Source organism: Lingula anatina, chromosome 5 (assembly GCF_051362555.1).
Source record: "Lingula anatina isolate TDL-2025a chromosome 5, LinAna3.0, whole genome shotgun sequence".
Classification (NCBI taxonomy): Eukaryota; Metazoa; Brachiopoda; class Lingulata; order Lingulida; family Lingulidae; genus Lingula; species Lingula anatina.
Genome location: NC_141771.1, coordinates 13,621,908 through 13,644,281, shown reverse-complemented (window position 1 = coordinate 13,644,281; position 22,374 = coordinate 13,621,908). Strand labels below are relative to the sequence as shown.

The following is a 22,374-nucleotide window of genomic DNA, read 5'->3' as shown; positions in this document are numbered from 1 at the left end:
TTTCTGACAGTCTTGCAAATTATCTTTGTTGATTCATCCTCTATTTTTGACCGTCTTCCGACAGAAAAAATTAGACACCCGTCAATGTAAACTTGAAAATCTGACCGTCTTCCAGAAGACCCAGAAGACGGCCTAAATCCGCCCCTGAAAAAACTGATATGGTGCTCCTTTCAAGTGACACCTGCAACGAATTTTCTACCTGACATATACTTGACAGTTAACTTTGGCTATGTTCACAACCAGTTCATCCACTTACCTATTAAGGTGTTCAAATAATACTTTGAGGGTGTCGTAGTTTGGGCGCGGTAGCGTCTTTACAATATCTCGTAACATTGGTATTCGTTTAGATGGGTCTCCTTCTGCAAAGGTAACACGGAAGTGTAGGTTTTAAAAATCATGTATTCCTCTGTTTGTAATTACAGTTTGCTGGCTTTAATTACAGTTTACTGAGTACATTAATAAATGTAATACAGGAATAAGTACCAAAACTGTTAACTTTTTTCAAAATATAACCCCCCTTTCCCCCCCCCCAAATAAAAAAAAAATTTAGAAAACAATATAATACAATACAAATGAAACACAACTTGTTGCAATAAATTACAAAAGAAAACAAAAGATGTGAATTGTGCCACTTCCAAAACGTGTCCACTCTAACAAATGCCAGAGACAAATAGCTCACTCATGTTATAGAAGTTTTCAAATACTTAAACATTTTTATCTTAAACTATTTGCGTACATATTCATTTATAATCCACTCACTTATTGCTGCTATTAGCCTATCGAATACCGCAAATGGGAAGACTGGCTCCTGAAGCTCTCGGAAGAACAACTTCAAAGATCCTGTCAACACGTGGATGTCCCACTCTGACTCAAAGAAGTTATACTCTCCTGAAAACATAAAAAACTTATTAATTAATAATAAGACCTTCAAAAGTTTAAGCATTTCTTAGAAATGAAAATGAAGTGAGCAACCACAAAATGCCATTTTTTTTTCTTTTTTTTTTTGCTGTTTTATATTTGAAAATGGAAAAATTATCTGAAATTTATTTTCTTTTCTGTTTCCTTTATCAGACAACATTAAATTCCCCTTATTTAAATTACTGTGAAAAGATAAAAATGTGCACCAATTATGCAAATAAAATTTTCATCCCAAATATCACTGTTTTCATCACAAATATCAATGTTATAAATACAAGGGTAATATTCACACACACATGATCTCTCTCTCTCTCTTACATGCACACAAACAATGGCAAAATACAATGATTTTTCAGTTTTATCAAATATGATTATCTTTGAAAATTCAACACTGAAAAAAGGTAAGATGGAAAGTATAGCCAATTAAGCCTGCCTTTACATGAAAAATCTGTTTTCTAAAAATCTATTTGCAGTATCTTGTGATCATGATCTGTGCCCTGAATATCCCACAGCGTAATTACGGGCAGCGCAAGCCAGTTTCTTCCAAAACTGTAATTAATTCTCCGAACTGCCAATAATTACGCCGCAGGGTATTCAGGGCACAGACTGTGATCACAAGATACCGCAAATAGATTTTTAGAAAATAGATTTTTCATGTGAATGCAGCCTAAGTCTCTCAAGTTATTTATAACAGGAATGTGTGTCTACACGTGAAAACACAGCAAACAGTGTGTAAAAGATCAGTTAAAAAAATAATGTGCCAAATCATTAACTGCACAATACAGTGAATACATGTATATTCAGACAAAAACTCAATCCTAATTCAGGCAAATCGTAATTCCACCTATGCTCAATCCGCTTGCTGGGACTGAGCCTAAGTAAATTTAGAATCTGCCCAAAACTGGGACTGGACTTTGACCCATTACAAATCCCAAAGTTCTGAAATTGGCAATCTCCTCTGTCGAGTGACAATGTCAATTAATATTTATCGTCATTTCTAGTTTAAGAGAGTATTGACAACCAGTTGATCCATGAACAAACTAGTCTGCAGATCAAATATGGCTGACCAACTTGAAGGTTGCCATTTAATCCCCACATAGACACAGAACAGATTCCCTGTGGGGATTATGCACATGCTTTCAAGTGGGTTGACCATATATGACCATCATATTTGATTAGTGTGTGGATCACCTAGTTGTGAATGCTCTCTTAGACAAACTGGTTAACAGAGATGTGAGCACACTTTATAAACAAAATGGACAGAAGTAAAGCAAGATGGAAGGTATCTTTTCATGGATCAAAATAGAAGAGGTTGTTGCTATATCATCTATTTTGGTAGATTTATAAATACAAAGTAATCTGTTATAAAATGGGGGAAGAAAATATCTACAAGGCAAATTAGATAAAGAATGTAGGATAATATCAACTGCTTTATTTAATGTTTTCATTTTTAAATTTTGATTTCAATTCTTTTTACTCTTGACAAAGAAGCTTGAATAAAGTTCCACACAACAGGGTTAGGAGAATCTCAAACTGCATTTCTACACTTCTATAAAAACTTGCCTTCTTGGTCAAGTAAGGACATAATCCCTACAAAAATTTTCAATTAAAGAAATTCAAAGGCTGTAGAATATATACACTTGAAAATTTGACTGCAATGAAGTAAAGAAAAAAAAGACAAAAACTAAAAAAAACATAATAACAAACTTGTACACAATTACATGCATGTACATTTATTTTATGAATATTGTACATATACAAATGTTGACACAGGTGTGAAATTTAATTACGGCCTCACCTTGGTCAACAGCACACCTGAGTTTTTGCACCTGTGCCAGATTTCCACTCACTCTGTAGATCCCATCTATACTGAGACCTGAAAGTTTATAATTTCACATCAATAACAAATAGCAATATTTTCACTACTTTTATCTCATTAATAACTGAAATGAAACAATGTCAATGAGCAGTATGAATCTTTGAGTCTCTAAAACATCAGAGAACCTTCCAAAGATATGTCCTCCAATAATTCAAAATAAATAAATAAATAAATACAACTTTTATCTCATACCTTTGTTCTCAATTGCCTGTATGCACCTTTTCACAAATATGGGCACTGTGGTCCTTTCTCTCTCACATAACCTATCCAGGTGAGACCCAAACACACTCTCTGTAAAAGTTCACCATTTTAAAATTTAAATTCCATTTCACAAACTTAACTGAAAAAATATATATACATTTCTTAACATTTTCATGTACAGGAACCAATGGCTTCAATAAAAATGTCAAATATGTACTTCTCTGGATTTTAGGTAAAAGGATAGTGTGCCCTTATTACAACAACACAAATTTCCACTGTTCTATGCAGAAGCAAATTGAAATTATTTCTTACGCCTTTTTAAAGAAACACTACTCTAACTCTAGTAGAAACAAAGAAAACTACTTAAATATCATTTCAAAGACATATTAATGTTGTAGACTGAAGAATTTCCTGGTTTTAAAATTGAAATGGACAAGGATGCAACTTGTTAACCTTGCAAAATTCCCTGCTCCTGTAAAGACTCCATCGTTGGCCGCTTCTTTAAGAATTTCAGCAACCTGTCACGGATTTTGCTCTTTTTGTCACTGAAGTTCATCTGGTCCACTGTTTCCTGGTCTGGGGTGACAATATATTTACTACTGGCTGGAAAAAAAATCAATTCAAAACTTCAGTAATATGTAATGGGAAAGGAGGGGCATACTGTAAACATTAAAACGGTTTGTGTAATTCTTTGAAATATGGGTAATATGGAGAATAAATTCTCATAATAGCCCAGATTGAAATGAGAAATTTACAGCAGGCAATTCAATTGTCATCATATATGACTGGCATACAGCTTTCCAAATATTTCTTGCATATTTAATATGATTGCATCTCAGCAAATTAAATTCAATACATTGATCAATTAATTACATTTAATATCAACTAATTAATACTGACTCTCGGTGATCACATATTGTTTGTCTATAAAAAATCTACAGTATGTTAGTATTACTTAGCATACTCTTTTTTTACTTTAAAAAATTGACAGAAATCAGTCTCCATTTATAATCACAACAATAAATCTGACAGTAATCATTCATACAATCTATTGAACTTCTGTATATCTGACTATAAAAAATTGCTGATAATCTTTCTATATTTTCCAAATCCTAATTACTGGCAATATATTATAGGGAAGCTTTTAAACAGAAGCCCTGGCTTTCTATAATTCAATGTACATATCATGTGATTGAACTAGAGTATGAATTTAAGAAAATAAAGCAAATCAGATGATTCTTCAATTTGTCCCTTGATTTCATTCTTAGGTTCATTGGAATGTAAAAAGCATGGGAATATCAAACAGAAGGAAGTCAAGTTTGATTTAGATTGCAATTTTTGTCTGTTTTTTAATTTATTTTTAATTTTTTTAGGTAACTGACAAGCAAAATGCAGGTTTATAACAAAAAGAGCATGTATCCTAAATAACTGTTAAGCAGGCTCTTAAAAAACTTTGCTACCACAAATATAAATAAATAAATAAATGCGATCAAATTATAGGGAATTATAAATCAAATGTAGCATTTACCTATAATACTATATAATTCTAAATGGAGAGGACAAAGGCATTTTTCACTGGCTTTGCCACATTGTGTTAGTTGAGACAGGAGGGCAGGGTTGGAGAATGCATCGGTTGAGATACTTGTCACATTTGATGCAAAGCCACAAGTTGCTGTTAAAAATTGTTCAAACAAAAGGAGTCATCAGTTCCCACACATTTGCACAGAGCTTTGAAACTGTTGCAGGAATGATAATATTTGCATTCTAAAATGTTTCATATTCAGTCAGTTCATTTTCACTGGGGCTTTAAAATAAATAAAAATACATTCTAAGATTTTTTTTCGTAATTATGTCAGATAAGCAAAATGTGGCTAGTAATACATCAATCAACCTTCAGAAGATTCATTTTCCTGAGATTCAACTTTTAATTCTGAAGTTTGTTTTACAGAAGCTCTTTGACGGAATTTTGATTTCTTTAAACTTCTGCGAAACCCTGTAGCTGTAATACAAAATATAGTGATTCTTAGTTTTGAATTCATACATTTTTTTCTTCATTTTAAGAGTTCAACAAGTATTAAAATCAGTCGGTAGTGAAAGTCATGGTCTAAATAAAATTCTTTCCAAATTCATCAATTTATAGAACGAGTTCCTTTTACTTAAATACAAACTGTTTTACATCTAATATTTCATAAGCTGACATGTTTAAAATAAGCAATACAGTGCAATGTTCTATTTAGGTTATCATAAATCAATGCATCACACTATGCCACATAAACAGCTAAATACAAGCAAAACACACTGCAAGCTGGAAACGTATCAAATACAGGACAAAATCTGTGAAAAGATAAAAAGAGAAAGCAAAGATAAAATTTTGCTCTCTTTCTGAGTGAGGTTTTATATTATCAGAATAAAAAGTGATTAAAAACAAACAACAAAAGTCATTAAAAGTGCTACCAGTACTATGCAGCTACAAATACTCTATATGCAGCCGAAAGCTCTCCAGCAGTGCATATGTACATGTATGTGATTCAAATATCATAAAAAGAAAAAACAAATCAAGTATGTTGTTTATGAACTCTGTAGAGGAAGAATAAGGGAAGGAAAAGGAGACAGGTAGGTTTATAATGAGAAATTATTTTTACCCATTCGAACCAATTCCGATTTTCTGCCTGAAAGTTGGGTTAAATGGGTGATAATGAAATTATAAATAATCTATTTCAAAAGCTTTAGCAGCTCTGTCGGTACCATCAAGGCAGACCAATTCCCCCTCTTGTGAATACAATAAATTTCAAATGTTTAATGTGTATTAGGCACTGGAAGTTGAGCCTGGATTGAAGTTAATAAAGAGAAATGAGTAGAATAATCTTTTAATCTGCATTTCACTTTAAATATTTTATCTACGGCAAGAAATAATTTAACATGAAATTCCCATGCTCAAGTATATTCTCTGTCAAAACATCATTGTATAGACAGAGGAATTTTACAGAAAAACTTTCATCTGTGTCTCTAACACTATTTATCATAATGCACATTTATTTTAGTACTAGCTGGTTTTTAAGAGTTAATTCTCTCTATTTCCTAAAACAGTTAATTAGGACAGTATTTCAAGGCATGGGGCTTCTAAATGATGTCAAGTTCAGATGGTTCCATCATGTGATATCCTACAATTCAACAACCTTAGGGAGAGGGCCGACAACAGTGTAATATGCATGCATTCCACAAGCCATATGTTTAAATGTAAAGGCATGTTCAAACCAGGTCAAACTTAAATCTGTTTTCACTTAGTTTAACTGACATAAAAAGCAATAAAAACAGGTCATAGGAGTGGGGTGCTGGAGCAGGGATGAGCCTCTTGCACCTTGGCTGTTCAATTCAGCATTAAGCAATAGCATCCTCAACATGGTGATGTCAGTAACAACTATCCGAGTTTAAGTTGCACCTAGTCTGAACTTGTCTTTAAACTGAAATGAGCATGCATTGATTAAGTTTCTTATGGATTCTGTTTTATATAAAGAATTATTTTCAGTGATGAGTATCTTCGGGTCTTTTTTTGCCAAATTCTGTTTCGGCCTAGTGCTGTAACTGACAGTCTGCTAAAGAGCATGGTAAGAACACCTCCCTTCTACTCCCCCTCCCCCCCCCCCCCCAACCGCATCCCCCTACCTAATCCTTATTCATATTTTGTGTTTATTGGTGGCAATATCGCAGGTTTTAAGGGTAGAATCATCACGGTGGATGTAAAAAAGCTTTAGATTGATTTTAACAATATCATATGACAGATTATGAAATAGGCAAAGACTATTCTGGAAAATTTCATAAATGATGGACTTTCAGTCAAAGCTTATTTCTTCAATAATTTTTGAGAGGGGGGCTGGGATTATGTGGTTTAGGAATAGGTATCTTAGAATTGACAAAATTTGGATGAGAGCTTATTCTTAAGGTGATTTTTAAGTTGATCAAGTTTTTCAGGATCAGGGTGTACTTATACTTACTTTTACCTGATCCCTTTTTGTTTTTAGCAGATGATCCTTGTAACATGTTGTCACTATGGCAGGCAAGGTACTCCCCTGTTGTAAAACTGGAAACCCCCACACCAGCCTTTCCGTCTTTCATATAAACATTTTGGGATAGATCATTTCCAAGTCCATATTTAGACAATTGCATTCCTTCACTTTTGCGTTTAGACTTCACAGAAGGGATGTTTTGAGTGAACAAGAAAGGATCACTCATTTTTCGAGGAGTTCTCAAATTTGGAAGAGTGCTTCGAGCAAGGAAAGCCGTGACACCTTGAGAGTGAGTCAGACCAGGAGACTGGGAATTACTGTCAAATCTAAAGAACGAACTGTTTGCCAAGTGAACATCAGTTTTAGCTGCCCCTTTACTAGTTTTATCTTTCTTTTTCTTCTTTTTAGCTGTGGAAGATTTAGCATCAGCCACAATGGAGTTTGCTTTTGAGGAATCCCCAACTGGTAGGGCTTCCATTTCAGTTCTACCATTTTGTTGCTGGACAGAATTGTAAGGTGTATACCATGCACTTTGAGCAGCCATCAAATCAGATTCAGCTTCAGGGACAAAATAACTGTCACATGTCGTCACCTCTTTTGAGTGACCTTTGGGGGCTTCAATTTCAGGGGCTTCAATTTCACAATCTGTTTTAAAATCTAAAAGACTCTGATCGACAGTTACTGTTGAATTTCGAGATTTCTTGATCACATCACACTCACTTTTTGATGATGACTGGAACCGCCCCCTGGCGCTGATTGGTCGCATTTGAACAGAGTCGTAACTCTCGTTGGATTGGAGTGTCGCAGGTAATGTTGCGCTCTTTTTAAAGGAAGTGCTATGTTGTAGGTTTTCTGCTGGTCTGGGTCTCTGAATAAACAGTAATATTTTGTTTTTCATTGTAAAAAAATTGGTAGGAAACATGGTATGAAAGCAGTGTATAACAACTTTAAAATGAGACCTTCTTAATGACTTATGACTTGAGAGTAATTTTATCAAAAAAAAAAAAAAAAAAAAAAAAAAAAAAAAAAAAAAAAAAACATTTATATTCATAACTGGCTAAACATGCTCATCTCGGAAACAATCTTATAATATTCCTCTGTGCTCATTTTACTTCTAATTTCAAACTAAAAATAACTATCAAAAATCAATGCAACTGTCAATTTACAACTTTAAACTGAAAAAAATCAAAATCTGAAAGAAAAATATTAATACTGGGATTCAACCAAAAATCTTACAAATCGTTTGATAGCCTTTGAGATGTCTGAATGCCATTCTTGCATGACTCCCTGGTCATCTTGCTGTAAGAGGTATTGTTGAAGTTCTAAGTCCACTGTGCAGCTTAACTGAAAAAAAAAAACAGAATTATTGACAAAATTACATTAACTACTAAATATCTGTTGTTGACGCCAATTTGAAAAATACCACAGCAATAAACATGTACTTTCAGAGATGTAATACAGAGAAGAAGGTATGAACAAATTTTACAAAAATTTAATTGATCTAAATTCTGGATAGATGAACCTGAATCAGATTTCAAGATTAATCTATTAGGTGTTCAACTGAGAGAATATATCCGCAAATGTTTGACTAGTTTACAAATTTAAGATCTTAGACACAAGGTGAGATAACATTATTCACAAATTTCTTGACTCTGGATGACATGTGGTAAACCATCAGCAAACAGCTGATTCTAGGCACTGTTAAGAGCATAATAAAAATACATCAAGACATCTTATTCATAGAACTGTCAGTCAAGAAACAGAAGTTACTTCTTTTTTAATTTCAATAACCTAGCTCTGCCTACAGTGCTAATTATCATTAATTAAAATTTGATGATCATTTTATTACCTGCATTGTGCCAAAATAGGAAAATAGGTCTTGCTGTCTCTTGCACAATTATGGTGATGATTAAGTAAACTGACTCCCCCCCCCCTGCCCCCAAATTATAAAATGTTATTACATCATAAATTCCAGAGCTCACATCAAATGAGTCAGTCATGTTGTCAAGGCCCTTTGATGAAGAGTTGGAATGTTATACCTCAAAGGTTAAAAGAAGTTTTTACTGGCATAATTTAGAAAAAAATGCCCTACTGGCATAAATAAGACACCATATTTTTAAAAGCATTATGATACCTGTATGGTGTTTTTTTTACTGGAGACTTCCTTGCCGGCCCACTCCACGTCCATCTTTCCCACCTCAAACTCCTGGTCTGGTTTACCTTGCTGCTAAAAGTAGAAATAATGAAAGGCTTTTACAGATATTAAGCATTTATTCTTCAATCAAATATTTTACAGTGGAAGTATGTCCACAGAGAGAGAGACAGCCTGCACGTGTGTGTGTGTGTGCATGCAGGAGTAATGTCCAGATGTTAGATAAGGCACCCTGTACTTCTTAATATTCACAGAAATAAAATTTTCATTCAATAATTAGATACAGTTAAAGCAAGGCAGAATTTTAAATGTTTTATGTCCGTTCTTCATTATTCTGTAATGTGTGTGTGTGTGTGTGCATGTGTGTGTGTGTGTGTGTGTGTTTGCGTGTGTGTGGATTAAGAAATTCAATATAATATTATATCCGTGCAGAATCATACACTCTTACCCCTACAGCACTTTTAGTATCCTTATAAAAGAAAAGTTTTGGACCTGTGAGAACGATAAAGATCTGTGACCAATTTTTCCTGCAACAGAAAAGCATTAAAGTATACTTTTGTAAATATAAGCAAATGGTTATTTCTGTATATAAAGACATTTGGAATATAAAGAATAATTTACATGCATTATAAATTTTACCACAAGTACACAATCAAAACTATGCAAAACTCATTGCTTTTGAAAAAATTAATGTTATCTCAATTTCTTGTCTAATATACGGTAGAAACTTGAAAATTTCATCAGTGAAAAAATATTTAACTTTTAATAAGTGTGGTTCCAATGCAAAAAATAATAAAAAAAATATATGATTTTGTCTAAGGCAGTTTGTATCAATTTCTAATTGAGCATGGATTGTAACAATTACACTTGGTCTTACTTCAACTTTTTATTTCCATCCATAATTTTTGTCACTTTGAGGTATCCTCTTTTTTCTGGAGGCTGGAAAAAGATAAAAAAAAAATATTCAAATTGGTGTTGTAATTTTAATCATGTCTCACATCCTTTGATTTGCCTTATTATATATTACATCATTATCGTTACAATTTTTACATGCAAGTGAACCAAAAATTGACATTATTCTCATTTATTTATAGTTAATATTTTAAAATATTCAAATTCCAGGGAGGGAAATGTGAAAAAGACAAAAGCAACAACACTCCACACAAATCACTGTGATCTGGATTTCAATTATTTCAAACACAAACACAAATAAGCATAGCAATTCAAACCACTACAGTGTCCTAATATTTTACCTTCACAATGCTTTCTTAAATTGCCATTGTGGATTTTTTGTATATAGACTGACCCAAAGCTTCAGTTTGGTTATATTAATATGGTTTTTTCTAAGTTGATTTGTTCAAACATGTTATATTAATATAGTTTTCTAAGCTGATTTGTTCAAACATGTTATATTAATATAGTTTTCTAAGCTGATTTGTTCAAATATGTTATATTAATATGGTTTTTTCTAAGTTGATTTGTTCATAAGTCCAACACTAATAAGCTATGACATACATAATGCATGGTAACCGTAGTATATCATCATATATTACTAAATTAAATTTAAGGTTTTCAAAGTATTCTGGCCTGAAATGCTGCACAGGAAATTAGTTCTGTTAAGTTTGCAAATTGTTTACAACAAAATAAGTAAACTAACACCTTAAGCGCCAATTTAAACTTAACATTGCAACCTTTTGACTTCTAACATTGTTAATATCTCAGAGGGCTTGCAATTTGAATGTTAGTAATAAATCCATAACTCACTATCAACCTAATAATTATACACTAATTTTTATAAATTTAAAGCAGGTTCACAAAAATCACTGACGTACAGGAAGGATAACAAGGATCCTTATTCCACTATGAAATGACATATCCAAAGTGTATTGAATCAGACATCAGTTCTGTAGGGTACCAACAATATAAGACCAGTTTTCTACTGTCTATCTGCCAGTTTTTGAGCTTCAGTCTCTCCTCTGTCTCATCCTTTTTTTAAAAGAGGGAAGCATTTTCCAGTATCGAAGCTAACTCACAAGTCATTAATACATCTCTCTGAAATCTTCATCCAACCTGATGAAACCTGCGTCAACGTTGATGCCATTTTTAATCCAATGACTATCAATCAGTTCTCAAACTTCAGGCTCTGTTAAATCTCCTTTTCTAACAGGCACAAGAATTTGCAATCATCATAGCTCTATCAGGAATCCCAAATACATCTTAAAGCTTACTAAAGTCAGCATCACAGTTAGTGGCTTTTTAATTGCAGTGAGGCGCAAGCTTTGTTCCCAAATTTTGACCACTGAGTGACCATGGAGTTGCCGGCCTGACACAGACACATTCTGACTTTTCTGCAATTTTTTTTCTTTTGCATTATCGCTGTTACACCCAAGAGCTACAATACCTGTGACTGCAAGCAAACGAACTGTGAACAGTCTAAATTATAATTTAGAGCTTCTCTTGTCCATCAATTCGGGACAGTAAAAAACAAACATATGGCAGCCTCAAGCTATCAAGAGCAACCTTCACTTTTTTTAACAATACGAGTAACCTTGATATTTTACGACAATGACTGCTTCACTTACTAATAACACCATACCCCCCTATAGCAATCTATTCCCATAACATGACAGAACTATGAGCTGCATGTATATTTGCCATAGCCAAACACATCTAACAAATTTTCCTTACGCCGATGGCATCAATTGAAAGTTTAGGAGCAATACATGGATTCCGATGTCAAAAACTGCTCATACTATGGATGCCATAAGTTTGTTAGATGTTTGCCAACAGCTTTTGGTATAACCCTTTTCAGAAATAACCACCAGCTTTCTAAGAGTTTACCAAGAAAATTGTCGGAGTTTTCCAAGAACTTAACTTATAATATACACAGCTTTTACCTAAACCTTTCATAGAGTTTACCTTTCAATCAGCTCTTCAGGGACGTTTTTTAAAAGAAACAACTATACAACTCTTAACAAACTATGGTCTATAATACATTAACAGTTTCCTGCTTGGCAGTTAGCTTCCTGGCAAATCTAACAACTTCCCCAGCTCTAGGCACTATGATTTTTACTGTTCGCCAGTGTCACATAAAAACCAGCATTATCACTTCTGATGATCATTTCACAATCAAAATGTAGCCTTCATCCTCACAACTGATGATTCAGAACATATAAAATATAACCAGCAATCAACACACCCTTTCATACATCATGCAGTATTAAACATTTTATATTATATTATATTATATTTTATTATATAATATTATATTATATTATAAGTAAGTCCTATAATTGAACTCATTGAGCTTCTATCTATAAAACAAATAACAGCACAGCAGGTCCTGTATTACTTAATAATTATCAGGATAGCATTTCTCTATAAATCAGCAATCAGTACTAGCACCCCTTCCATCACATCTAAACAAAAACTGATATAATCATAGTATTAATAGAATATGAGCAGATGATGCCTATATTCTAAATAAAACACTTGGTTTACAGATATATGGCCACAATATTGAGTGATTTTAGAAATATATCTGTAAAACAAGTGGGGGCTTCAATGTGCAGTGAGAATTACACTGGGTTCCCACAAACCTATCATACTACAATGATCGATCTAAATCTGACGGGATTCTCGATAAATTGCATTCAGTTCGATCTAGTTAGTATGATAGGGTTGTGGAAATGGTCCCCTACATGGGCTGCGAGTTCCCATCACCCTAAAACAAAACTCAACATAGGTGGCACTAGTGGCACCATCAAAACACACTAGAGATAGGTGGCACTAGTATCCTCCTTTTCTAAATACTAAGGATAGGTGGCACTAATATCACCCCTCACACAATACTACCTTTGGTGGCTGTGGTGCAGGCCCTTTCTTTCTATGGCTATACTGTCGACGAAAAGAAATAAAACAAAATAACAAATAGCCACTGGAAGGAAGAAAACCACAGAGGAGAAAGTAATGAAATAAAGAAGCAACAAACAAGTTCAGCAGTGTTTACATTGAATGATCTGGACACCAAATAAGCTAAAAAACTGAAAAACATAAATAAAATTATACACCATTGACCTCATCAAAAACTAAAGCAAACTTATGAATAAAACGTAGAAATCAAGAACATAACAATTAACAATGACACAAATAAAAGTTAAAATTTGGAAAACACCAAAGCATCACTCAAAGCTCACACAAATCAAAACAGGTTAACTTCAAAAGCACGCTGAAGTGTTACTCCTATGTTTAAGCCAAGATAAAATTCAATTCGAAAATGGAGTTAAAAGAAAAGTGTGTTTGTAACAAATTATTATAAGTGTCATCCATAACAGTTTTTTTGGCATATTTCTTGGTCATGTTGTGGTTATACCAGTCAGTGTGTAAGAAGCTAAGGATGATGACTGAATTTGTGCATTAGCAATTAGTAGTTAACAGAAATAATATTTTTAATGTACATTTTTTCATATCCTTATCAACTGTATGGTGTAATTAAGTTATATGTTATTATAATTATTGTTTCCATACAACAAACTCTTGAAAATGTATGTTAGGTCTAAAATATTATGTGTTCTTATTCATAGGTTGGCTTAGTGATGAAAATTGCGTGACATTACATTTTTTCTATCTAAAATTAACATTTCAGTTGTACAGCTGAAAGGTAATTGTGCCACAAATTCTCCAAAATGTCTTTCAAATAATGAAATGTTTCTCCCTTTTTCTCTTTTCTTCAGGGGGAAGCAGATTTTTGGACTTTATTAAATTTGTAAGCTTAGCCAAATGCAAAAGAATGAATTTAGAAATTGCATTTTGCCCAAAATAATTAATCATCAGGACCTAAGTTACAAACTACGCTGGTTCAGTGATGTTCAAAACACAGATTACGTGTAACGAGAACACTGTTATATGAGTATCCTCCAAGATGCAATACGAAATATGTCTTCGAATACTCAAGCTGCAAGCATCACAGAGAGAAAATGCAAAAATACATCAAACATTATACCCTTCAGCATAATAGTGACACTGACGATGCAAAACAGGCACAAAGAAGTCCTGTATATGGAAACCTCTGTCTGTCCAGAAAACTTACATATTATGTTGTCTAGTATTAACAACTTTGTGTAATCAGGGCAGATGTTCCATATGCAGCTTACTTCTTAGGCTTCATTCACATGCGATGTCTATTTTCTAAATTCTATTTTCTATTTGCGGTATGTCTTATGATCACGGTCTGTGCCCTGAATATCCTGCGGCGTAATTACTGGCAGCGCGAGCCAGTTACTATAAGTTACTATAAGTAACTGGCTCACGCTGCCAGTAATTACGCGGCAGGATATTCAGGGCACAGACCGTGATCATAAGATAGCGCGAATAGAAAATAGATTTTTAGAAAATAGACATTCCATGTGAACGAAGCCTTAGTGGGTATCATTTCTTGGGAATCTTCTGCACAATTTTTCAGCTGGTATGATACAATTTGACAAGTTCGGTTTGGATTTCTGAGTCAAAAATGAAATGTTGAATTTGGTTTTCTGGGTCAAAAATTTTTAGAAAATATTCAGTGTTTGGGTTTATACAGCTCTTAAATCACCAAATTGCCCAGTTGAATCCTGTGCAAGTTTCTATGTAAGTAACTGCACAGAAGTTTCATACAATAAAAGGGATATACATGTTTATTTTCTCCCAAAAATGTTGTCATGTATAAATTTGAGCCATTTGCAATACTATCCTTTAATTCACATGTCAAGAACTTAAATAATCCTATTCATGAACTGTTTTGAAAACGGATTTGTATGTAGAGAACTATAAACCATGTATATCCCTTCAGGCTCTGACATACACTCGGAGATCTTTTGTCATCTTGGAAATAAAAAGCTTGACCAATTTTCTAACCTTGTGTCATGAAGATATTATATCAAATTTCTGTATACTTTTTTGAGAAAAGAAAATCTTTTGAAAAATTTGCTGGAATCTTTGTATTTGGTTGGAAATTTTGTCATATTTCGCGAAAGGAAAAAAATTATCTCCCAAGTTCATCAAGGCCTTCACAACATTAACCCTGAGTTTCGCAACATCAACACTGATACTCGCATCTATCAAATGCTGAGCCATCATATCGATAAACTGTGAAAATTCAGGGTGACTATGAGAGCATTCACATCGAGAAGAGCTGAGGTCTAGCAAGGCCGAGACCCAAATATGGCAGACCTACATGAAAGGAAGACAGCAGAATCCTTTAATGGTCTCTCAATGATTACATGGTCTTCCTTTCATGTAGGTTCACCATATTTAGGTCTCGGCCTTGCTAGACCTCGGCTCTTCTCAATGCGAATGCTCTCTATAATCATGCAATGACCTAAATAAAGTATCTAGGTCACTGATTCATGCAACGGTTGTCAAATAAGCGGCGGCACCACTTCGTACACCTACATCGCTCTCCTCTAGTCTAGAACTAACAAGATGCAGAAAGGAAGGTCTGTGCGAGTGGTTAGGTAAAGTACTGGTACGCATTAATACCCGTTGCCGTGGTGATTGTGACACCTCGCCCGGTCCAACTGGGGCAGAAGGTCGGCGTGCGCCTCCGCTGCCGCCATGTTGGTCTGTGGGATCAAGGTCTGCGCTGAACTCTCTTTCGTCAGGTTGCGAGTCGTTGGAAAATTGTCTTTCATAATCCAACTGAAGAAAAAAAAAATTATTTAAAATCAATTTTCACAAGAAATATGATATATATCACCTAAATATTTCTTGAAGATGATTATCACAATTATAGCAACAGCTGGTTACACAATTACATGCATTGCTTGTAAATCTATAAAAAGATTCCTAGCTTCATTGAAGAAAACTGGGTTGATAGATGAGCATGTCTATGCATATATTAAGAGATTTAAGGTTCACAGTATTTCATTTTCTCAAATAGCATTAAGAAAGATTAAAGAACAACCAGTCAATAGTTAATTGTTAGCGGGTAACTTTGGCATGTACTTCAACCAGCTAAAAATAGAACAAAAACAGCACAGCCTTTTAACCTAAAACTGAAACATTAAATAGTAATGGTGACATCTTTCTCTACAGACATAGAAATAGTGACATCTTTCTTCTCGGACATGCAATCACACACAATAGCACTGTTGACTGTGAATGAAAATAGTGTTTCATGAGTCGTTCCTTTTGATGTGTAAATTTAAAATGAAACAAAAGAACCATTTGGCACTTGTGGGGCAAATGTTGCAGAAATACAACCAAAAAATTAGAACAAAAATTTCAATAACCCTTGTAAAAAATATCTGATTTTTGTACTCAGCCTAGCTTTTTATTAAATAAAGGTCCCTAACGAATTTAAAGTTAAACAAAATTAAGTTTTTATACTAATTTGATAAGCATCGCCTTTTTCTATGTGACTAGTACTTCTACATGAATTATTTACAAAACCTAAATATTTTAGAGACACTATGAAGCTATGAGCAGTTTCACATGATTTAATCTCTACACTCTATCCTATAACAAGTTTTCACACTGAGCTTACTTAGAAATCAGACTGAAACTTTTATATATTATTTACAAAAATTCATTAGCATACTGGAGAGCCTATACAAGTGGTGCTAGGCATCTCAAGTGTTTGCCAAGAATTCCGCACTAAAATGACATCATTCGTTTGAGATGTACAATTCAAAAACAGGCAGTCCTCATGAAAAGGTTAAATACAATGTCTCATTTGTATTCCGCCTGCTTCCTACTAACTAAAGATGGCTATTTCCTCTTATATCGTCAAGGCACATATCAATTAGTACTTGACAGTGTAACATCAGGCTTGTTTGCGGTTCAGGGCTCTTCACATCAACCATAATATCAATGTGATACAACTGTATCAGTATATTTTGAGAGATTGATAACTTAACGGCCTGGCCATTGGGTAAGAAAGTCAACTGAGCAGCGTCTCCGCATTGGACAAAGTCGATTAATAATCTTCTACTGTCTACTATACAACAGAAAGTCAACTTGGAAAAGGGATGTGCACAGTTCAGAATGAAGACATACTACCGAAATGTCTGTTCATGACAATTGAAAACATTGTGTGAAAAATGTGGATTGATGCTAAATTTTTTCAAGTGTAGAAATACTTGTAAGAAAATAATAAAATTAAAGAAAAGATAATTTTTGTACCTGTGACTATTCTGAAATGTAAATGATAAAACAACATGTATTCCTTCATACAAAAAACAAATAATGAATTAAAAAACCCAACAAATTAAATTTTTAAAAAATCACTACAAGTACCATGTCTGGCTTAATTCCTTAATTAAAGGTCAGCCATGTCCAGACATAAAGTGGGAGGTCAGCTGAGTTGTCCAGATACTAATCTGACCACCACCAAATCTTAGACATACCACCAATATATACTAAGACCAGATGGTATCAGCCTAAGTGCAGGAAATGACCACAAGCATACATATATTTTAGATAATATCCAGGCACTCTTTGTGGCTCTTATCTTAATAAGGTAAATACTAAATTTTTTCAACAAGAGAAAAATGTGAAATTTACAGATGCTGTATTTTTTATGTCATAATTTCATAAAATTAGAATTTTTCTATTGAGCTGTAGCAAGAAGATTAAAAATAGGCTACTCTGTAGTTCTATTCTATGCAGTAAAAGCATCACAAATATTATTACCGTGCAGAAGTATAATTTTATGTATCTGAAAGTTTGATAATTTTTGCCCATTGAAAAGACCAAGTAATTACCATACTCAGCTTTCTGTGGCCAATCTTTTTTTTTTACATACTGAAACACATGCTCTTAATGCTGTGCTTATCTAAACTTTATCGTGTAGGTGTTGCAACCTAAATTATACTGTTTTAGTTTTTGAAACAGGTGTTTGGCATAAAAAGTCCTTGTACTACCGGCAGAAGTTTTTCAAATTGGTGGCAAACAACTGATAATTGAAAGTTGAAAACTTTACAGTGCTATTATTAGATTCTTGTACCACACAAAGAGAAAAGAATGAAAAAAAAAATTTAGTGCAAAAGATCTCTTTATATCTCTCTCTATCTCTTTATATTATACCTCATTATAATAGTATTTGTTTAGAAAATTTGTTATTCTGAACCAATGCACCAATTGCTGTCATTACTTCAGGGTAGTCTGTTTTGTAATCTTGTTGCTACCACAATGTTCTTATTCTAAGAATTTATGACTTGAAAAATGCTATTATAATTTTTCCACTGAAAAGCTCAAGTCACTGTCATATGTTTTGTTTTAAAAATACTGGACTTGACAAGAAATTTCCCTGGTATTTCTGACAGTCACTGTCCAATGTCACCTCCATCAGTCACCAAACAACAAAAACAAAAACAACCGAAAAGAAAGACAAAAAAAAAAAACATGATATACAAAATGTACTTATCTGACCAGCCATGTGGGATGACATTAGCCCCTAGACAGTGATTTCAGAATATGTCTTGATATTGTTGTCAAAATGTTGTCTATTTAGTGCACTTAATGGAACAAATGCTGGTCCAAAGATACTGCTTTTTATGAAAAAAAAAAAAAAATGATGACCAATTTAGACTAGGTCACAGTAGCAGGATTTTTTTTTATCGAATGTTGGTCTTAAGTTCTTTTTTTTTTTCTTTCTTTTTTTTTTTTTTTTTTGCAACTGACCCCTGGCTAGTTGGCACATTTTTAACCTTGGTCAACACTGTCACCATAGCAACTGCAAATTTCATTATGTAAGTAAAATACATGTGCTGATGTATTAGACATGTCATTTATGTCATATAATTAACATCAGTACATGTTATACTTTCAAAGGATATATTTCTGATTGCCAGCATTAGCAAATATAACCACCGTCACCAGGGCAACCTGCCAAAGCATGGGTCAACTGGTGCAAACAAAATGGTGTCAACAAAACCCTTAAATATGCAATTGTCATTATAATATCTTCAGAATATTCTTATAGTGTATTTCCAAAGGGCTATCAAAATTCTGTTTTTCTCTACTAAAGATACCCCTTCTCTAATGAACTTTTCTTATTTGCTGTAAGACCTTGTGATACTTTCTATCTTGATCTTAAAAGATGCCACAGTGATTATCTGGTAAGTGCTTGAAAAGCAATGCACTAATGTCTTAAAATTATTTGTGAAAACACAATTATATTAAGTATGATTCAAAATAATTTTTCCAAAGACCGTGCACGGATGCATTACATTTTTGCATTACAGTCCTCAGATATGACAACATCAATATATTTACCATCAAAATATTTCCCTATCACTATCAGAATGAACATTTTTAAACTCACTGTCAACATTTTTTAGTTGAAATACTGTAAATGACAAAATGGCTACTGCAACATTATCCATCACTAGGTTCTTAAGTGTGGACACAACATTAAATTCCCCCGTAACCATAGGTTAAAGAGTTCAGTGTCAGTCAAAGATGTCAAATCTTGTATGTCGCATGGACATTAACCTATGAGATCAAAGAAAAACAAGGCTAGAATGTTAAAAGTTAATTAATTGCTGATGATCCACCAACAAACACATGTAAAAAGCCATGGGCATCATATGTATTCACCGTTAAAATGGCTTTTTGCATGGATTGTAGCATCTTGGTGAAAAATGTTTGAATTCATGTCTATCCACATCTAGGATCTGTTATTTATTATTTTTTTTTTTTGGGCATTCTACCAGTCAAAGTAAAACTAAAAACATATCAGATTTGCAGAGAGAGAGAGAGAAAGACTGAAAGGGATGTCAAAAACCAAGTACCAGAGAGAGAGAGAGAGAGAGAGAGAGAGAGAGAGAGAGAGAGAGAGAGATGCATGTTAGGTGAGAGGGGCAGGGAGGGAGGGGGTAGAATACTCCCCATCTCTTTCTTTGAACTCAAAAATGGACTGCTTCAGTGATGATACACTTTAAAGAACACCTCAGATTCCAGGCCCCATTTAATGAGGAGCAACATGTGCTTTGGGAAGACACATTTAAGCAAAGTGCCATTAAGACCCCCATTTGCTCCTTATTAATTCTGCCTCATATCCTAATTACGCTGTTGATGATACTTGTGCATGTGCATGAGTGGAAACACGCATACACCAGTGCCCAGATATACACTAAAGCTTCTTTTTATTGGAATTTAACAGGTGATTTTCAATTCCCCTTATTCTTAACTTTTTTAAATGATGAAAAGAGCCATACAATAAGAAAATTTAAAGAAATCAAGGCTTTCTGAAGAGAACTGTCTAGCCATCATGTGGACAGTCACTGGCCTCATATGAAGCCTCTGTTTTCAAAGACAGCTTTTGATTTTTTTTGGGGAATGTTTATTTTATTCAAATGGACTTGTAACTGTGGATTTATATTCAACTTAAGTAGGCTAAATTTGGGGTCTAAATATTTAGACCAATTATTGGGCAACAGCCATTTTGTGAAACTGTACTAATGAAAACTTAATGTAAATGGTCTTGTAACTGTGGATTTATATTCAACTAAAGTAGGCTAAATTTGGGGTCTAAGTGTTCAGACCAATTATCAGGCAATAGCCATTTTGTGAAAGTGTCCTCATGATGAGGTACTAATGAATAGAATTAGTCATACAAAAGTCCTTATCACTTCTATTTCAGCTTAGGAGACAGATTTAGCTGTAAGACAGGCACAGTCATTTTTGAAGGAAGACATATACCCCATCTATCGTCTGGACATACATAGCCTTTATTGTTAAGGAACTACTTTCAAGGACTTCAACTTGGAAAAAATACAGAGAAATAGATTTTTCATTGTCTCTTGTGTAGTGAAGTCTCGTAGGTACACTGTACCAAAAATGTTTCATCTTTTTAAAAATAGGGGTCTATATTTGTTATTTCTGAAATATACCTTAGTGAGTGGTTCTTTAATTGGGTTTGTTTTCTTCATTATTTTGACAGGTTTTCAGAAAAATGTGTCTTAACTATTCTCATGCCAAATAACAAGGCTTAGCATCATATGGCAGTTTTTCTCCCTCCACCTATCCATCCATTCACATAATTATTCATTCACTTACTCACTAACACATCATTTTTCATTCATTATTTATCCATCAACTCTTCTTAAGCATATTATTTGCCATTTTGTCTTTCCTCTTGAAGAAACATATATATCCCACAAGCAAAGCTCAACTTGAGCTCAGCCTGGTATTTGCATACAAGTCTAAGAGTCTCTTTAGAACAAGTTGATCTGCGAACTAACTAATCTGCGCATCAAAGTCGATATGATCCACTTGACAGCATGCTGAGAATTAATTGCTCTGCCCCTGCTGGTACGACGCCTATGGGAGACAGAGCACATGTCAAGTGTGCGCCATATTTGATCCATGGACTAGTTAGTCTGTGGACCAACTGGTTCTGAACAGGCCCTAATGGCTAATGGTATTCAAGTATTCTGAAAACAAGATTAAGATAAAACTAAATGTGATCTTAACTCTTGATTTGCAATTAAAGCAATGCTCAATGCATATATACATACCACATTAGACAGCCACCTCCTGTAGGAAAGAATTCTCACTCTTTTCAACCTGACTCCGTTGTTATTAGAATCAAAATCGAAATCCATTTTTGTAGTTAGTTTCCTCTGCCAATAAAGAGTGCAGGCTTATACTGTGACCGAGTTATTCTCTCAGTTTTTTTATCTTTCTACATTCACATATAAGTCACAAAATGTGACTTTTGTTATACTTGGAGCATTTGAGTTTTTCCTTTTAGATAAAACAGTTTAGTTTCCTTCTGACATTCTTCACCTTCTTCTCACAAAGGCAACAAATAGTCTTGTTTTCAAAGTAGCTGACTTTCTTGCGTTCAAGTTTTTCAAATGTACTTAAGAAAGCTGTGCTTTTCTCTGATAATTTTTCGCTTTCTGGATAAAACAATCTTTCTTGCACTTGAATTGGCAGAGTCTTTCTAGAATGAACTCAAAATGGCAGAGTCTAAACCTGACACTCTTCACTTTCCGCATGCACATGCATCATGCAAAAGCCTTCCTTGTACTCAAAATGGCTGGACCTTCTTGTGAATTGTACTTTCTCTGATACTTTTTCCTCCCAACATGCACAAGCAGCACATAGAGTCTATCTCATCTATGATATGTCTATCACTTCATGTGAAAATAACAGATGGAGTACTTTTAGTCCAAAAATATCTCGGTGTCAAGTCCTTGTCAGGTAAATAGAATATCCACTCCAGTTTTATA

The 22,374-nt window shown here is 33.9% G+C and overlaps 1 protein-coding gene across 11 annotated transcripts in view; it reads right to left on the bottom strand.

The window, feature by feature from the left end:
- LOC106154344 (rho GTPase-activating protein 12) overlaps positions 1–22,374 on the bottom strand; it is a 45,549-nt gene that overhangs the window by 3,236 nt on the left and 19,939 nt on the right. For 3 of the 11 annotated variants that reach the window (XM_013528661.2, XM_087012817.1, XM_013528668.2), the window contains 14 exons: positions 15,584–15,829; positions 13,010–13,051; positions 10,032–10,093; positions 9,603–9,681; positions 9,137–9,229; positions 8,239–8,346; positions 7,723–7,870; positions 5,641–5,667; positions 3,452–3,601; positions 2,990–3,088; positions 2,717–2,794; positions 2,482–2,508; positions 760–888; positions 257–359 (listed from right to left, as the gene is read on the bottom strand). In XM_013528661.2, coding sequence (XP_013384115.2) covers positions 257–359; positions 760–888; positions 2,482–2,508; positions 2,717–2,794; positions 2,990–3,088; positions 3,452–3,601; positions 5,641–5,667; positions 7,723–7,870; positions 8,239–8,346; positions 9,137–9,229; positions 9,603–9,681; positions 10,032–10,093; positions 13,010–13,051; positions 15,584–15,829 — 1,391 coding nt within the window. The remainder of the gene's footprint in view (positions 1–256; positions 360–759; positions 889–2,481; positions 2,509–2,716; positions 2,795–2,989; positions 3,089–3,451; positions 3,602–5,640; positions 5,668–7,722; positions 7,871–8,238; positions 8,347–9,136; positions 9,230–9,602; positions 9,682–10,031; positions 10,094–13,009; positions 13,052–15,583; positions 15,830–22,374) is intronic. The other 8 variants (XM_013528662.2, XM_013528666.2, XM_087012815.1 and 5 more) reach the window with 8 other exon arrangements.